The sequence below is a fragment of the Schistocerca gregaria genome, chromosome 10 (assembly GCF_023897955.1).
Source record: "Schistocerca gregaria isolate iqSchGreg1 chromosome 10, iqSchGreg1.2, whole genome shotgun sequence".
NCBI lineage: Eukaryota > Metazoa > Arthropoda > Insecta > Orthoptera > Acrididae > Schistocerca > Schistocerca gregaria.
The window spans coordinates 118,256,766-118,272,347 of record NC_064929.1 but is presented as its reverse complement, the minus strand read 5'-3'; the positions used below and the strand labels follow the sequence as shown (position 1 = coordinate 118,272,347).

The window sequence follows — 15,582 nt, the reverse complement described above, 5'->3', positions numbered from 1 at the left end:
ATCTGAGCTCTTGATGTTCATACAAGTGGTTCTCTTATCTCCAAAGGTCTCTTTAATTTTCCTGTAGGCAAATCTATCTTACCCCTAGTGAGATAAGCCTCTACATCCTTACATTTGTCCTCTAGCCATCCCTGCTTAGCCATTTTGCACTTCCTGTCGATCTCTTTTTTGAGACGTCTGTATTCCTTTTTGCCTGCTTCCTTTACAGCTTTTTTATATTTTCTCCTTTCATCAATTAAATTCAATATTTCTTCTGTTACCCAAGGATTTCTACTAGCCCTCGTCTTTTTACCTACTTGATCCTCTATTGCCTTCACTACTTCATCCCTCAAAGCTACCCATTCTTCTTCTACTGTATATCTTTCCCCCATTCCTGTCAATTGTTCCCTTATGCCCTCCCTGAAACTCTGTACAATCTCAAGTTCTTTTAGTTTATCCATGTCCCATCTCCTTAAATTCCCACCTTTTTGCAGTTTCTTCAGTTTTAATCTACAGGTCATAACCAATAGATTGTGGTCAGAGTCATCTGCCCCTGGAAATGTCTTACAATTTAAAACCAGGTTCCTAAATCTCTGTCTTACCATTATATAATCTATCTGAAACCTGTCAGTATCTCCAGGCTTCTTCCATGTATGCAGCCTTCTTTTATGATTCTTGAACCAACTGTCACCTATGATTAAGTTGTGCTCTGTGCAAAATTCTACCAGGCGGCTTCTTCTTTCATTTCTTACCCCCAATCCATATTCACCTACTACGTTTCCTTCTCTCCCTTTTCCTACTACCGAATTCCAGTCAGCCATGACTATTAAATTTTCGTCTCCCTACACTATCTGAATAATTTTTTTTATTTTATCATACATTTCTTCAATTTCTTCGTCATTTACAGAGCTAGTTGGCATATAAACTTGTACTACTGTAGTAGGTGTGGGCTTCGTATCTATCTTGGCCACAATAATGCGTTCACTATGCTGTTTGTAGTAGCTTACCCGCATTCCTATTTTCCTACTCATTATTAAACCTACTCCTGCATTACCCCTATTTGATTTTGTGTTTATAACCCTGTAGTCACCTGACCAGAAGTCTTGTTCCTCGTGCCACCGAACTTCACCAATTCCCACATATCTAACTTTAACCTATCCATTTCCCTTTTTAAATTTTCTAACCTACCTGCCCGATTAAGGGATCTGACATTCCACGCTCCGATCCGTAGAACGCCAGTTTTCTTCCTCCTGATGACATTCTCTTGAGTAGTTCCCGCCCGGAGATCTGAATGGGGGACTATTTTACCTCCGGAATATTTTACCCAAGAGGACGTCATGATCACTTAATCATACAGTAAAGCTGCATGCCCTCGGGAAAAATTACTGCCGTAGTTTCCCCTTGCTTTCAGCCGTTCGCAGTACCAGCACAACAAGGCCGTTTTGCTTAGTGTTACAAGGCCAGATCAGTCAGTCATCCAGACTGTTGCCCCTGCAACTACTGAAAAGGCTGCTGCCCCTCTTCAGGAACCACACGTTTGTCTGGCCTCTCAACAGGTACCCCTCCGTTGTGTTGAACCTGCGGTACGGCTGTCTGTATCGCTGAGGCACGCAAGCCTCCCCACCAACGGCAAGGTCCATGGTTCATGGAATTCTAGGGGACTGATATCCTCAGAAGTTAAGTGTCATAGTGCACAGAGCCATTTGAGCCATTTCTTCTTTTCATCTTTTTCTTCTTCTTTTGCTTGTGCCGTTTTTATCGCGGATACGTGTGGTTAATCGGATGTGGCAATGTTAGTTGAAGGGGTGGCCGGATGCCCTTCCTGCCGCCACCCTGTACCCCCGGGGAAGGAATGAGTCCACGCCAACTGTCTGCGACTAGTGTAATAGTGGAATAGTGGGAAAGTGTTCAGATGTTTGCGAGCCGTGTAACTGAGGCGGGACGTGGGGACCAGCCCGGTATTCGCCTAGGGGGATGTTGAAAACCGCCTGAAAACCACATCCAGTCCGGCCGGCACACCGGCCCTCATCGGTGATCCGCCGGGCGGGTTCGACCCGGGCCCGGCGCGCCTTTCCGAGTACAGGAAGCAGCGCGTTAGCGCTTTTTTAAATTCTCATTTTGTTCGTTTCCGTTCGTTGTATGTGCTCGGGGCGGACGTCGTAAGACATCCGTTGAAGTTCGTCTTTGATCGGTTAACTCAGTTTTTTTATTCCAGAGGGCACGTAACCCTCTGACCGAACACGCTGAGCTACCGTGCCGGCGCGCGCTCGGCTAACCTGGCGGGTTCCATTTGAACCATTTCTATGTACTGTATATCATGTTCACACAAATGCGCACATGTTACGAAAAGATTTGCATGAAATGTGGGATTTCGATTCTGCCAGGAATTTTTCCTTTGTCGGAGGACTGCGACCGATCAGTAGCGGTTCCAAGGTCAAGAATATCGACGACGGAAGAGTGGTGTGTTGACCACATAACCCTCCATACTGCATCCAGTGACGTAACTGGGAGAGGAAGACACGGCGGTCGGTCGGTATCGATTTGCCCGTCTAGGCCAGAACGCGGCCATTACCTAGCTTTTACGTTAATATGAAATGCGACAGAGGTGACTGTAATGCAACTAGGGGTGGAGCAGCGGTATCTAACGAGACAGGTTACTACGCAGCCTGGTTTATGAGTTTCAGGAACAGCGGCCTGAGTGGGTATCTAGACCGCCGGCCGGCTGACATTTACGGCAGATGGAGTTTCTTGTGCGGTGCTGCGGCACGGTGACCTTTGGCGGACCTCCACTTGGCCGCTTGTGGTCCGCGTTACGAACTCATTTTTTTTTCCCCGTAATGCAGAAGACATGGCCAGTGGCTTCCACACATTAGCCTCGGCAGACGTCGAAACCTCGTACGGCACTGTTTACAGAACTAGTCGTTCAGTCTGCAGCTGTGCCGGACCGTGACTCGAACCATACCTTACGGGACTAGGCGGCCGCAGTGTCCGAGCGGTTCTAGGCGCTACAGTCTGGAACCGCGCGACCGCTACAATCGCAGGTTCGAATCCTGCCTCGGACATGGATGTGTGTGATGTCCTCAGATTAGTTACGTTTAAGTAGTTCTTATTTCTAGCAATAATGGAAATAAAAGAGAGGTTCAGGAGTGGAATTAAAATACAAGGTGAAAGAATATCAATGATACGATTCGCTGATGACATTGCTATCCTGAGTGAAAGTGAAGAAGAATTAAATGATTTGCTGAACGGAATGAACAGTTTAATGAGTACACAGTATGGTTTAAGAGTAAATCGGAGAAAGACGAAGGTAATGAGAAGTAGTAGAAATGAGAACAGCGAGAAACCTAACATCAGGATTGAGGGTCACGAAGTCAATGAAGTTAAGGAATTCTGCTACCTAGGCAGTAAAATAACCAATGACGGACGGATCAAGGAGGACATCAAAAGCAGACTCGCTATGGCAAAAAGGGCATTTCTGGCCAAGAGAAGTCTACTAATATCAAATACCGGCCTTAATTTGAGGAAGAAATTTCTGAGGATGTACGTCTGGAGTACAGCATTGTATGGTAGTGAAACATGGACTGTGGGAAAACCGGAACAGAAGAGAATCGAAGCATTTGAGATGTGGTGCTATAGACGAATGTTGAAAATTAGGTGGACTAATAAGGTAAGGAATGAGGAGATTCTACGCAGAATCGGAGAGGAAAGGAATATTTTTTTGCCACCCTGTAAATTCTTCCGGTTTCTGATTTCAGCTGTCTTATTACAGAGATCGATTTTGTATGTCAAAGACCTGTCTACGACTACACATCGGTTATTTTGGAGTGTTTCAATATTGGAGCGTCTAACCTCAAAGTGCGGTGGTAGGTGTGTGGGTTGCCTGTTCATTTCATAGGTACAAAGTTCACACATGGTCTTTTGATGATTTGGTCTGAGAGATTTGTGTTTGAAGTATTCATCCAAAGTCTTCAGGTCTCATGTTAGTATAGCTTCCGTAAAGCTTTGGAGATACTATCGAAGACAGTGCTGCCAAAGCTGAGTTACTAAACACGCCCTTCTGAAGTGCCTTCACAAAAGAAGACGAAGTAAATATTCCAGAATTCGAATCGAGAACAGCTGCCAACATGAGTAACGTATAAGTAAATATCCTCGCAGTATTGAAGCAACTCAAAACACTTAATAAAAGCAAAGTCTTCTGGTCCAGACTGTATACCAGTTAGGTTCCTTTCGGAGAATACTGATGCATTAGCTCCATACTTAAGAATCATATACAACCGTTCGCTCGACGAAAGATCCGTACCCAAAGACTGGAAAATTGCACAGGTCACACCAATATTCAAGAAAGGTAGTAGGAGTAACCCAGTAAATTACAGGCCCATATCGTTAACGTCGATATGCAGTAGGATTTTGGAACATATATTGTGTTCAAACATTATCAATTACCTCGACGAAAACGGTCTATTGACACACAGTCAGCATGGGTTTAGAAAACATCGTTCCTATGAAACACAACTAGCTCTTTATTCACATGAAGTGCTGAGTGGTATTGACAATGGATTTCACATCGATTCCGTATTTCTGGATTTCCGAAAGGCTTTTGACACTGTACCACAGTAGCGGCTTGTAGTGAAATTGCATGCTTATGGAATATCGTCTCCGTTATGTGACTGGATTTGTGATTTCCTGTCAGAGAGGTCACAGTTCGTAGTACTTGACGGAAAGTCATAGAATAAAACAGAAGTGATTTCTGGCGTTCCCCAAGGTAGTGTTATAGGCCCTTTGCTGCTCCTTATCTGTACAAATTATTTGGGAGACAACCTGAGCAGCCGTCTTCGGTTGTCTGCAGATGATGATGTCGTTTATCGATTAATAAAGCCATCAGAAGATCAAAACAAACTGCAAAACGATTTAGAAAAGATATCTGAATGGTCTAAAAATTGGCAGTTGACTGTAAATAACGAAAAGTTTGAGGTCATCCACATGAGTGCTAAAAGGAATCTGTTAAACTTAGGTTACACAATAAACCAGTCACATCTTAAGGCTGTAAATTCAACTAAATACCTAGGTATTACAATTACGAACAACTTCAATTGGAAGGAACACATAGTAAATGTTGTGGGGAGGGCTAACCAAAGACTGCACTTTATTCGCAGAACACTTAAAAAATGTAACAGACCTACTAAGGAGACTGCCTACAATATGCTTGTCCGTCCTCTTTTTGATTACTGGTGCGCGGTGTGGGATCCTTACCAGATAGGTCTGACGGTGTGCATCGAAAAAGTTCAAAGAAAGGCACCACGTTTTGCATTATCGCGAAATAGGGGAGAGAGTACCACTGAAATTATACAGGATTTGGGCTGTATATGATTCAAAGAAAGGCGTTTTTCGTTGCGACGGAATCTTCTCACGAAATTCCAATCACCAACCTTCTCCTCCAAATGCGAAAATAGTTTGTTAACACCGACCTACATAGGGGGAAACGACCACCACGAATAAAATAAGTGAAACCAGAGCTCTGACGGAAAGATATAGGTGTTCATTCTTTCCGTGCGCTATACGAGATTCAAATAATAGAGAATTGTGAAGGTGGCTCGATGAACGCTCTGCGAGGCACTTAAATGTGATTTGTAGAGTATCCATGTAGATGTAGATTCTGAGCGATCATAGGAATATCATCAGCTTAAAGGCACTTACTGGACTTTGTTTCTGCAAGACCATATGTAAACAATTTTAAAAGGAGGGGGGCCAAAAGAAAGTCTTGTGTGATGCCACCATTTATTTTGTGAACTCTGCTTTTACTTGAAAACATCTAGAAGTATCTGTTGTTCAGTGTATTGCCAATTGCAGTGGTTATTTCCCGGCAGACATTACCATAGACTGCAGTCAGATCTGAGAAGACCCTCATGTTTATCTTCAGTGATGTTTTCGGTATGAGTCGCTGCTGCTACCACTTTTTCCTCACATCCTTTTCCTGGTTTAAACCTAGGTTGCTCTATTGGGACGAGTTTACTGATGGCTGATCAAATTCTGTTGTTATCAATGGGCCCCTCCAGAAACATGAACGTCGCACTAAAGAGATCAACGGGGCGATAGCTTTCAGCTTTGCATTTTTGTTTGGCTTTAGTACGGCAGTGATCTTAGTTCTCTTGAAGAGAGATGATAGATGACTTGACTTAATATATTTGAAAAGAAGGTGGTTGATTATATATTGTACAGTGATTATTTTGTATGTACATTTAGTGGTGTCTGTGGATACTGTCTGAGAAACGTGTTGTAAAGAAGTAATAAATTAGAACGTTATAGCTGAGAGTAAAATTGTACTGCAGGAACATACATGTGGTAAGCCATAAACTTTTCTCCGTTGTGTTTTTCTTTTGTGGGAGTTGTCAGAGAGAAAAACTTTTGAAACTATGTGTAAAGGTTATTGGAAATCGCCATTTGCTCTGGTTGTCAAATATTCGATGAATAGTCTGGCTAATTTTCGCGCCATGTGTTATGCTACGGGAAGAGATATACACAAGTTATAGTTAAGCACTTATTACGTTGAACCTTTAACTTAATATTATACCTGTCAATGAGTAGATCACAGAGCATTTTAAATTTTTATATTTAGCCAATAAATACATGAAATACTTCCCCTAGAAGCCGTTAAATAGGGAACATGCAACCGGGAGCGGGTGACTATCTTATCTCCTTAGTAATATGGACTTCGTATCCACCTTTCTGAGTATCTTCGTAAGCACGAAGTCTAGAAGACTTGCATCTCACTTACATTCTACATGTACATCAATACTCCGCTAGCCACCAAGCGGTGTGTGGCGGAAGGCACAATTCGCACCAAAGTCATATTCCTCCCCCCCCCCCCTCCCCCCCCCCCCTCTCGCGGATCGCTCGAGGGAAAAACAACTGTCTGAACGCCTGCGTACGACCTCTAATTGACCTTATCTTTGAATGGTGATCATTGCGCGGTATGAAAATTGGTGCTAATAATATATGCTCTACATCCTCGGCGAAGATTGGATTTCGGAATATAGTGAGCAGCCTCTTCCGTTTAGTGCGGCGTCTATCTGCAAGTGTGTCCCACTTCAAACTTTCTACGAGATCTGTTACGCTCTCGCGATGCCTAAATGTACCAGTCATGAATATTTCCGCTCTTCTTTGGACGTTCTCAACCTCTTGGATCAGACCCAACTGGTAAGGGTCCCATATAGAAGAACAATACTCTAAGACTGGACGAACTAACGTATTGTAAGCAATTTCCTTTGTCGAAGGACTGCGTCGCTTCAGGATTCTACCAATAAACCGCAATCTAGATTTCGCCTTACCCGTGACTTGTGTAATCTGATCATTCCATTTGAGATCATTTCGAATAGTCACACCCATATACTTGACTCAAGTTACCGCTTCCGAAGACTGATTATTTATTTTGTACTCGTACATTAATGGGGATTTTCGCCTTGTTATACGCAATAGATGACACTCACTAACATTGAGAGATAACTGCCAGTCATTACACCACGCATTCATTTTCTGCAAATCCTCATTGCTTTGTTCACAACTTTCGTGTGATACTACTTTCGTGTAGACTACAGCATCATCGGCAGTCGCTGTCAATACCATCTACCACTCTACCACATTGTTTATGTAAAAGTACAGAGTAGAGGACCTATTACGCTGCCCTGGGGCACACTTGATGTTACTCTTGTTTCTGTTGAAGTTACCCCGTTACGACGACATACTGCTCCCTGTCTGTTAGAAAACTTTCTACCCAGCCGCATATGTCATCGGATAGACAGTAAGCGCGCACTTTCTGTAGCAAAAAAAAAAAAAAAAAAAAAAAAAAAAAAAAAGTTTCAAATGGCTCTGAGCACTATGGGACTCAACTCCTGTGGTCATCAGTCCCCTAGAATTTAGAATTACTTAAACCTAACTAACCTAAGGACATCACACACATCCATGCCCGAGGCAGGATTCGAACCTGCGACCGTAGCAGTCGCACGGTTCCGGACTGCGCGCCTGGAACCGCGAGACCACCGCGGCCGGCCTTTTTGTAGCAAGCGACAGTGCGGAACTGAGTCGAAAGTCGAGAAATACGGCATCAACCTGGGAGCCGGTATCTAGAGCCTGTTGTATCCCATGCACAAAGAGGGCCAGCTATGTCTCGCATGACCGCTGTTTCCTAAAACCGTGTTGGTTTCTGCAGATGAGCTTCTCAGAGTCTTGAAAGGTCATTATGTCTGAACACAAAATATGTTCCATGATTCTAGAACAAATCGATGTCAGTAAAATTGGCCGGTATTTATGTGCATCCTATTTTCTACCCTTCTCATAGACTGCTATGACCTGGACCTTCTTCCAGTCCCGTGGAACTTTCCGCCATCCCAATGATGTCTGATAGCCGTTTGCTACAGCCTATTCAGTTGTGAGAAGTGTACAACTACAGTATGCCCGGCGTTGAGCAGACACCTGGGGGGAGGGGTGTTACATGTTGAGAGAGACGGTAATGTAAGGGGCAGTCGAATGAAAACTGAACAGCTGCCGCAACAGGACCATGGAATGCTTCCATTCAAAAGTAATCACCACGCGCGTTGAGACATTTACCCCAGTGGGAGAGGTGACGATCAATTCATGTTTCGTACAGTGCGGACAGCTACTGATGGTTCCACAACTGCACCAACTAATGTATCTCCTACTCCAGCTGTAACAGACGTCCACGCATATCTTTGTTCACGTAGTACCGAGGTACTTCTTACATGACTGGCTCTTTAGATTTTGTGTACATTTCATTTCATGTTACACAGACTTTGTTTTCTAAAAGATATGCAGCTAGACGAATAGTTTTTGGACTCTACATCTACATGATTACTCTGCAATTCACATTCAAGTGCTTGGCAGAGGGTTCATCGAACCACAATGATACTATCTCTCTACCACTCCACTCCCGAACAGCGCGCAGGAAAAACGAACACGTAAACCTTCCGGTTGGAGCTCTGATTTCTCTTATTTTATATTGGTGATCATTCCTACCTTTGTAGGTTGGGCTCAGCAAAATACTTTCGCATTCGGAAGGGAAAGCTGGTGACCGAAATTTCGTAAAAAGGTCTCGCCGCGACGAAAAACGTCTATGCTGTAATGACTTCCATCGCAACTCGTGTATCATATGTGCCACACTCTCTCCCCTAATACGTGATAATACAAAACGAGCTGCCCTTTTTTGCACCCTTTCGATGTCCTCCGTCATTCCCACCTGGTAAGGATCCCACACCGCGCAGCAATATTCTAACAGATGACGAACGAGTGATGTGTAAGCTGTCTCTTTAGTGGACTTGTTGCATCTTCTAAGTGTCCTGCCAATGAAACGCTACCTTTGGCTCGCCGTCCCCACAATATTATCTATGTGGTCTTTCGAACTGAAGTTGTTCGTAATTTTAACAGCCAGGTACTTAGTTGAATTGACAGCCTTGAGAATTGTACCATTTATAGAGTAATCGAATTCCAACGGATTCCTTTTGGAACTCATGTGGATTACCTCACACTTTTCGTTATTTAGCGTCAACTGCCACCTGGCACACCATACAGCAATCTTTTCTAAATCGCTTTGCAACTGATACTGGTCTTCCGATGACCTTACTAGACGGTAAATTACAGCATCATCTGCGAACAACGTAAGAGAACTGCTCAGATTGTCACCCAGGTCATTTATATAGATCGGGAACAGCAGAGGACCCAGGACGCGTCCCTGGGGAACACCTGATATCACTTCAGTTTTACTCGACGATTTGCCGTCTACTACTACGAACTGCGACCTTCCTGACGGGAAATCACGAATCCTGTCCCACAACTGAGACGGTACCCCATAGGCCCGCAGCTTGATTAGAAGTCGCTTGTTAGGAACAGTGTCAAAAGCTTTCCGGAAATCTAGAAATACGGAATCAACTTGAGATCCCCTGTCGATAGCGGCCATTACTTCATGCGAATAAAGAGCTAGCTGCGTTGCACAAGAACGATGTTTTATGAAACTATGCTGATTACGGATCAATAGATCGTTCCGTTCCGGGTGATTCATAATGTTTGAATACAGTATATGCTCCAAAACCCTTACTGTATATGCCTTCGTATGGGCCCTAATTTGTCGTATCTTATCTTGGTGGTCCTTACGCGCAATGTGTGTCGGCGACAGAAGAGTCGTTCGGCAATGAGCTTCGAATGACGGTGCTCTAACTTTTCTCAAAAGTGTTTCGCGAAAAGAAGGTCGCCTTCCCTCAAGAGATTCTCATTCGAGTTCCAGAAGCATCTCCATAACACATACGTGTTGTTCGAACCTACCCGTAGCAAATCTAGAAGCCCACCTCTGTATTGCTTCCATGTTTCCTCTCAATCTGAGCTGGTGCAGATCTCAAACACTCGAGCAGTACTCAAGAACTGGTCGCACCAGCGCCCTACATGCGGTCTCCTTTACAAATGAACCACTCTCTCCTAAAATTCTACCAATACACCGATGTCGACTATTCACCTTCCTACCACAGTTCTGCACGCTCGTTCCATTTCATATCGCAACGTTCCACCCAGATATTTAAACGACTTGAATGTGTCAAGCTGGACACTCGTGATACTGTATCCCAACATTATAGGTCCGAACTTCCAACCCATCCGCATTAGTTTACATGTTACCACATTCAGCCCTAGCTGCTATTCATCACGGCAATTGCAAATTTTGTCTAAGTCGTCTAGTATCTTTCTCCACTCACTCAACTTCGACCCCTTACCGTACACCACGGCATCGTCACCGAACAATTGGTGCAGCAAAGAACTGGAGATTGGTGTCCACCCTGTCCGCCAAATCATTTATATACACTGAAGAGAGGAAACTTGTACACCTGCCTAATATCGTGTAGGGCCACAGTGAGCTCGCGGAAGTGCCGCAACACGACGTGGCGTGGACCACTAAAGTCTAAAATAGTGGTGAAGGGAACTGACATAGTGAACCGTGCTGGCCTATCCCTATGCCCACATCACGTTTTTTTGTTCAGAATCAGTAATACTGTCATACGTCAAAACACGTACCTTTGCTCTTGAACCTGAGTTTGGAGACCTGAAGAAAGGCGGAGACGTCGGTTTGAACTGGACCAGGAAGTTCGCCTTTGGACCAGTGAGCAGCCGACCCCGTTCTACGGGAGAATTGATCGTATCGTCTCCCAGTGGGATAAATTGCTTACGGCGTGAGGTGATTACACTACTGGCCATTAAAACTGCTACACCAAGAAGAAATGCAGATGATAAACGGGTATTCATTGGACAAATATATTATACTAGAACTGACACGTGATTACATTTTCACGCAATTTAGGTGCATAGATCCTGAGAAATCAGTACCCAGAAGAACCTCCTGTAGCCGTAATAACGGCCTTGATACGCTTGGGCATTGAGTCAAACAGAGCTCGGATGGCGTGTACAGGTACAGCTGCCCATGCAGCTTCAACACGATACCAGAGTTCATCAAGAGTAGTGACTGGCGTATTGTGACGAGACAGTTGCTCCGCTGCCATTGACCAGAGGTTTTCAGTTGGTGAGAGATCTGGTGAAAGTGCTGGCCAGGGCAGCAGTCGAACATTTTCTGTATCCAGAAACTCCCGTACAGCAGCTGCAACATGCGGTCGTGCATTATCCTGCTGAAATGTAGGGTTTCGTAGGGATCGAATGAAGGGTAGAGTCACGTGTCATAACACATATGAAATGTGTCGTCCACTGCTCAAAGTGACGTCAATGAGAACAAGAGGTGACCGAGACGTGTAAACCAATAGCACCCCATACTATCACCCCGGGTGATACGCCAGTATGGCAATGACGAATACACGCTTCCAATGTTTCACCGCGATGTCGCCCAACACGGATGCGACCATCATGCTGCTGTAAACACAACCTGGATTCATCCGAAAAAATGACGTTTTGCCATTCGTGCGCTCAGGTTCGTCGTTGAGTACACCATCGCAGGCGCTCCTGTCTGTGACGCAGCGCCAAGGGTAACCGAAGCCATGGTCCCCGAGCTGATAGTCTGTGCTGCTGCAAACGTCGTCGAACTGTTCGTGCAGATGGTTGTTGTCTTGCAAACGTCCCAATCAGTTGACTCAAGGATCGAGACGTGGCTGCACGATCCGCTACAGCCGTGGGTATAAGATGCCTGTCATCTCGACTGCTAGTGATACGAGGCCGTTGAGATCCAGCACGGCTTTCCATATCACCCTCCTGAACCCACCGATTCCATATTCTGCTAACAGTCATTGGATTTTGACCAACGCGAGCAACTATGTCGCGATACGATAAACCGCAATCGCGATAGGCTACAATCCGACCTTTATCGAAGTCGGAAACGTGATGGTACGCATTTCTCCTCTTTACACGAGGCATCAGAACAAAGTTTCACCAGGCAACGCCGGTCAACTGCTGTTTGTGTATGAGAAATCGGTTGGAAACTCTCATCGTGTCAGCACGTTGTAGGTGTCTCCACCGGCGCCAACCTTGTGTGAATGCTCTGAAAAGGTAATCATTTGCAGATCGCAGCATCTTCTTCCTGTCGGTTAAATTTCGCGACTGTACCACGTGATGTGCGTGGTGTAGCCATTTTAATGGCCAGTAGTGTGGTTTGGAGTGGAACGATCGGACGGTGTGGTTGCGGCGGGTGCTCGGTGTTGGTTCGGGTGCTCCCCGCAGAGTGCAGGAGTGAGGCAGGTCGGCGAGCGCCAGCGGCAGCGGCAGTGTCGCTGGACAGGCGGTGTGTTGCGCCCGCAGGCCGGGGCCGCGCCCGCTCTCGCGGCAGAGTAGGGGCGGAGGCGGAGGCGGAGGCGCGCCGCAGTGAGGCCGCGGCGGCGTCCATGCCGGCGCCTGCGCGCTGGCCGGCCGCCGCCTCGCCGACGACATGCGCCAGGGCCCGACGCCGACCGCCGGGGCGCCAGCGGCCGCGGCCGCCCGCAAGAGCGTCTACGAGCTGCTGCTCGAGTGGGAGTGAGTAGCCGGGCCGCAGCCTCAGCCTCTCTCCAGTAGTTGTGCGCCTCACTTCTGCCCTCCCTGCACACTGTCGCCACTATCGTAGGCTCTGCTTTTCTTCACCGAGGCCGCACTACACGACAAACTGAGTCTGCTGCTCTGAGTTGTCAACTGACCCAGTAGCTGTACATCCCAACTTGCTACTTCACACCCAGGTGAGCTACCTTGCTGTTGACACCCAGGTACACTACCTTGCTGTCGACATCCAGTCTACCATCCTTTTCACACCCAGGTAGGCTACCTTGCTGTTGGCACCCAGGTACACTACCTTGCTGTTGACACCCAGGTAGGCTACCTTGCTGTTGGCACCCAGGTACACTACCTTGCTGTTGACACCCAGGCAGGCTGCCTTGCTGTTGACACCCAGGCAGGCTGCCTTGCTGTTGACACCCAGGCAGGCTGCCTTGCTCTTTACACCCAGGCAGGCTGCCTTGCTGTTTACACCCAGGCAGGCTGCCTTGCTGTTTACACCCAGGCAGGCTGCCTTGCTGTTTACACCCAGGCAGGCTGCCTTGCTGTTTACACCCAGGCAGGCTGCCTTGCTGTTTACACCCAGGCAGGCTGCCTTGCTGTTTACACCCAGGCAGGCTACCTTGCTGTTGACACCCAGGCAGGCTACCTTGCTGTTGACACCCAGGCAGGCTACCTTGCTGTTGACACCCAGGCAGGCTACCTTGCTGTTGACACCCAGGCAGGCTACCTTACTGTTGATACACAGGCAGGCTACCTTACTGTTGATACACAGGCAGGCTACCTTGCTGTTGACACACAGGCAGGCTACCTTGCTGTTGACACACAGGCAGGCTACCTTGCTGTTGACACACAGGCAGGCTACCTTGCTGTTGACACCCATGCAGGCTACCTTGCTGTTGACACCCATGCAGGCTACCTTGCTGTTGACACCCATGCAGGCTACCTTGCTGTTAACACCTAGGTAGACCACCAGCTCTTGATACCCAGCTGTCAACACTGAAGTATGCTGTTTGGCTATTAACATCCAGTTATGCCACCTGGATTTTCGCACCTAGGTATGCTACCCAACAACTGACACCTTAGTACGCTGTTGGCTAGGCAACACCCAGCTGTTGATACCCAGGTGTGCTATACTGCTGTTGATAGGTATGATACCTGGCTGGTCACACCCAGGTACGCTGCCTTGCTGTTGATACCCAGATGTCCTACCTTGCTGTTGACACCCACGTAGGCTGCCTTGCTGTTGAGACCCAGGTAGGCTACCTTGCTGTCGTCACCCGTCTAGGCTACCTTGCTGTCGTCACCCAGGTAGGCTACCTTGCTGTCGTCACCCGTCTAGGCTACCTTGCTGTCGTCACCCGTCTAGGCTACCTTGCTGTCGTCACCCATCTAGGCTACCTTGCTGTCGTCACCCGTCTAGGCTACCTTGCTGTCGTCACCTGTCTAGGCTACCTTGCTGTCGTCACCCGTCTAGGCTACCTTGCTGTCGTCACCCGTCTAGGCTACCTTGCTGTCGTCACCCGTCTAGGCTACCTTGCTGTCGTCACCCGTCTAGGCTACCTTGCTGTCGACACCCGTCTAGGCTACCTTGCTGTCGACACCCGTCTAGGCTACCTCGCTGCCGTCACCCGTCTAGGCTACCTCGCTGCCGTCACCCGTCTAGGCTACCTCGCTGCCGTCACCCGTCTAGGCTACCTCGCTGCCGTCACCCGTCTAGGCTACCTCGCTGCCGTCACCCGTCTAGGCTACCTCGCTGCCGTCACCCGTCTAGGCTACCTCGCTGCCGTCACCCGTCTAGGCTACCTCGCTGTCGTCACCCGTCTAGGCTACCTTGCTGTCGTCACCCGTCTAGGCTACCTTGCTGTCGTCACCCGTCTAGGCTACCTTGCTGTCGTCACCCGTCTAGGCTACCTTGCTGTCGTCACCCGTCTAGGCTACCTTGCTGTCGTCACCCGTCTAGGCTACCTTGCTGTCGTCACCCGTCTAGGCTACCTTGCTGTCGTCACCCGTCTAGGCTACCTTGCTGTCGTCACCCGTCTAGGCTACCTTGCTGTCGTCACCCGTCTAGGCTACCTTGCTGTCGTCACCCGTCTAGGCTACCTTGCTGTCGTCACCCGTCTAGGCTACCTTGCTGTCGTCACCCGTCTAGGCTACCTTGCTGTCGTCACCCGTCTAGGCTACCTTGCTGTCGTCACCCGTCTAGGCTACCTTGCTGTCGTCACCCGTCTAGGCTACCTTGCTGATGACACCCATCTAGGCTACCTTGCTGATGACACCCATCTAGGCTACCTTGCTGTTCACACCCAGGTAGGCCACCTGGCTGTTGTCACCCAGGTAGGCCACCTGGCTGTTGTCACCCAGGTAGGCTACCTCGCTGTTGACACCCATCTAGGCTACCTCGCTGTCGACACCCATCTAGGCTACCTCGCTGTCGACACCCATCTAGGCTACCTCGCTGTCGACACCCATCTAGGCCACCTGGCTGTTGTCACCCAGGTAGGCCACCTGGCTGTTGTCACCCAGGTAGGCTACCTGGCTGTTGTCACCCAGGTAGGCTACCTTTTTGTTGACACCCAAGTAGGCTACCTA

The 15,582-nt window shown here is 47.6% G+C and overlaps 1 protein-coding gene across 4 annotated transcripts in view; it reads left to right on the top strand.

Moving 5' to 3' along the window:
- Positions 1-15,582, top strand: part of LOC126293451 (uncharacterized) — a 693,872-nt gene that overhangs the window by 133,838 nt on the left and 544,452 nt on the right. For 2 of the 4 annotated variants that reach the window (XM_049986684.1, XM_049986683.1), the window contains exon 1: positions 12,862-12,978. The exons of the other annotated variants lie outside the window; for them this stretch is intronic. In XM_049986684.1, coding sequence (XP_049842641.1) covers positions 12,893-12,978 — 86 coding nt within the window. In that variant the 5' untranslated portion in view covers positions 12,862-12,892. Of the gene's footprint in view, positions 1-12,861; positions 12,979-15,582 lie in introns of those variants that run through there. 4 annotated transcript variants of the gene reach the window in all.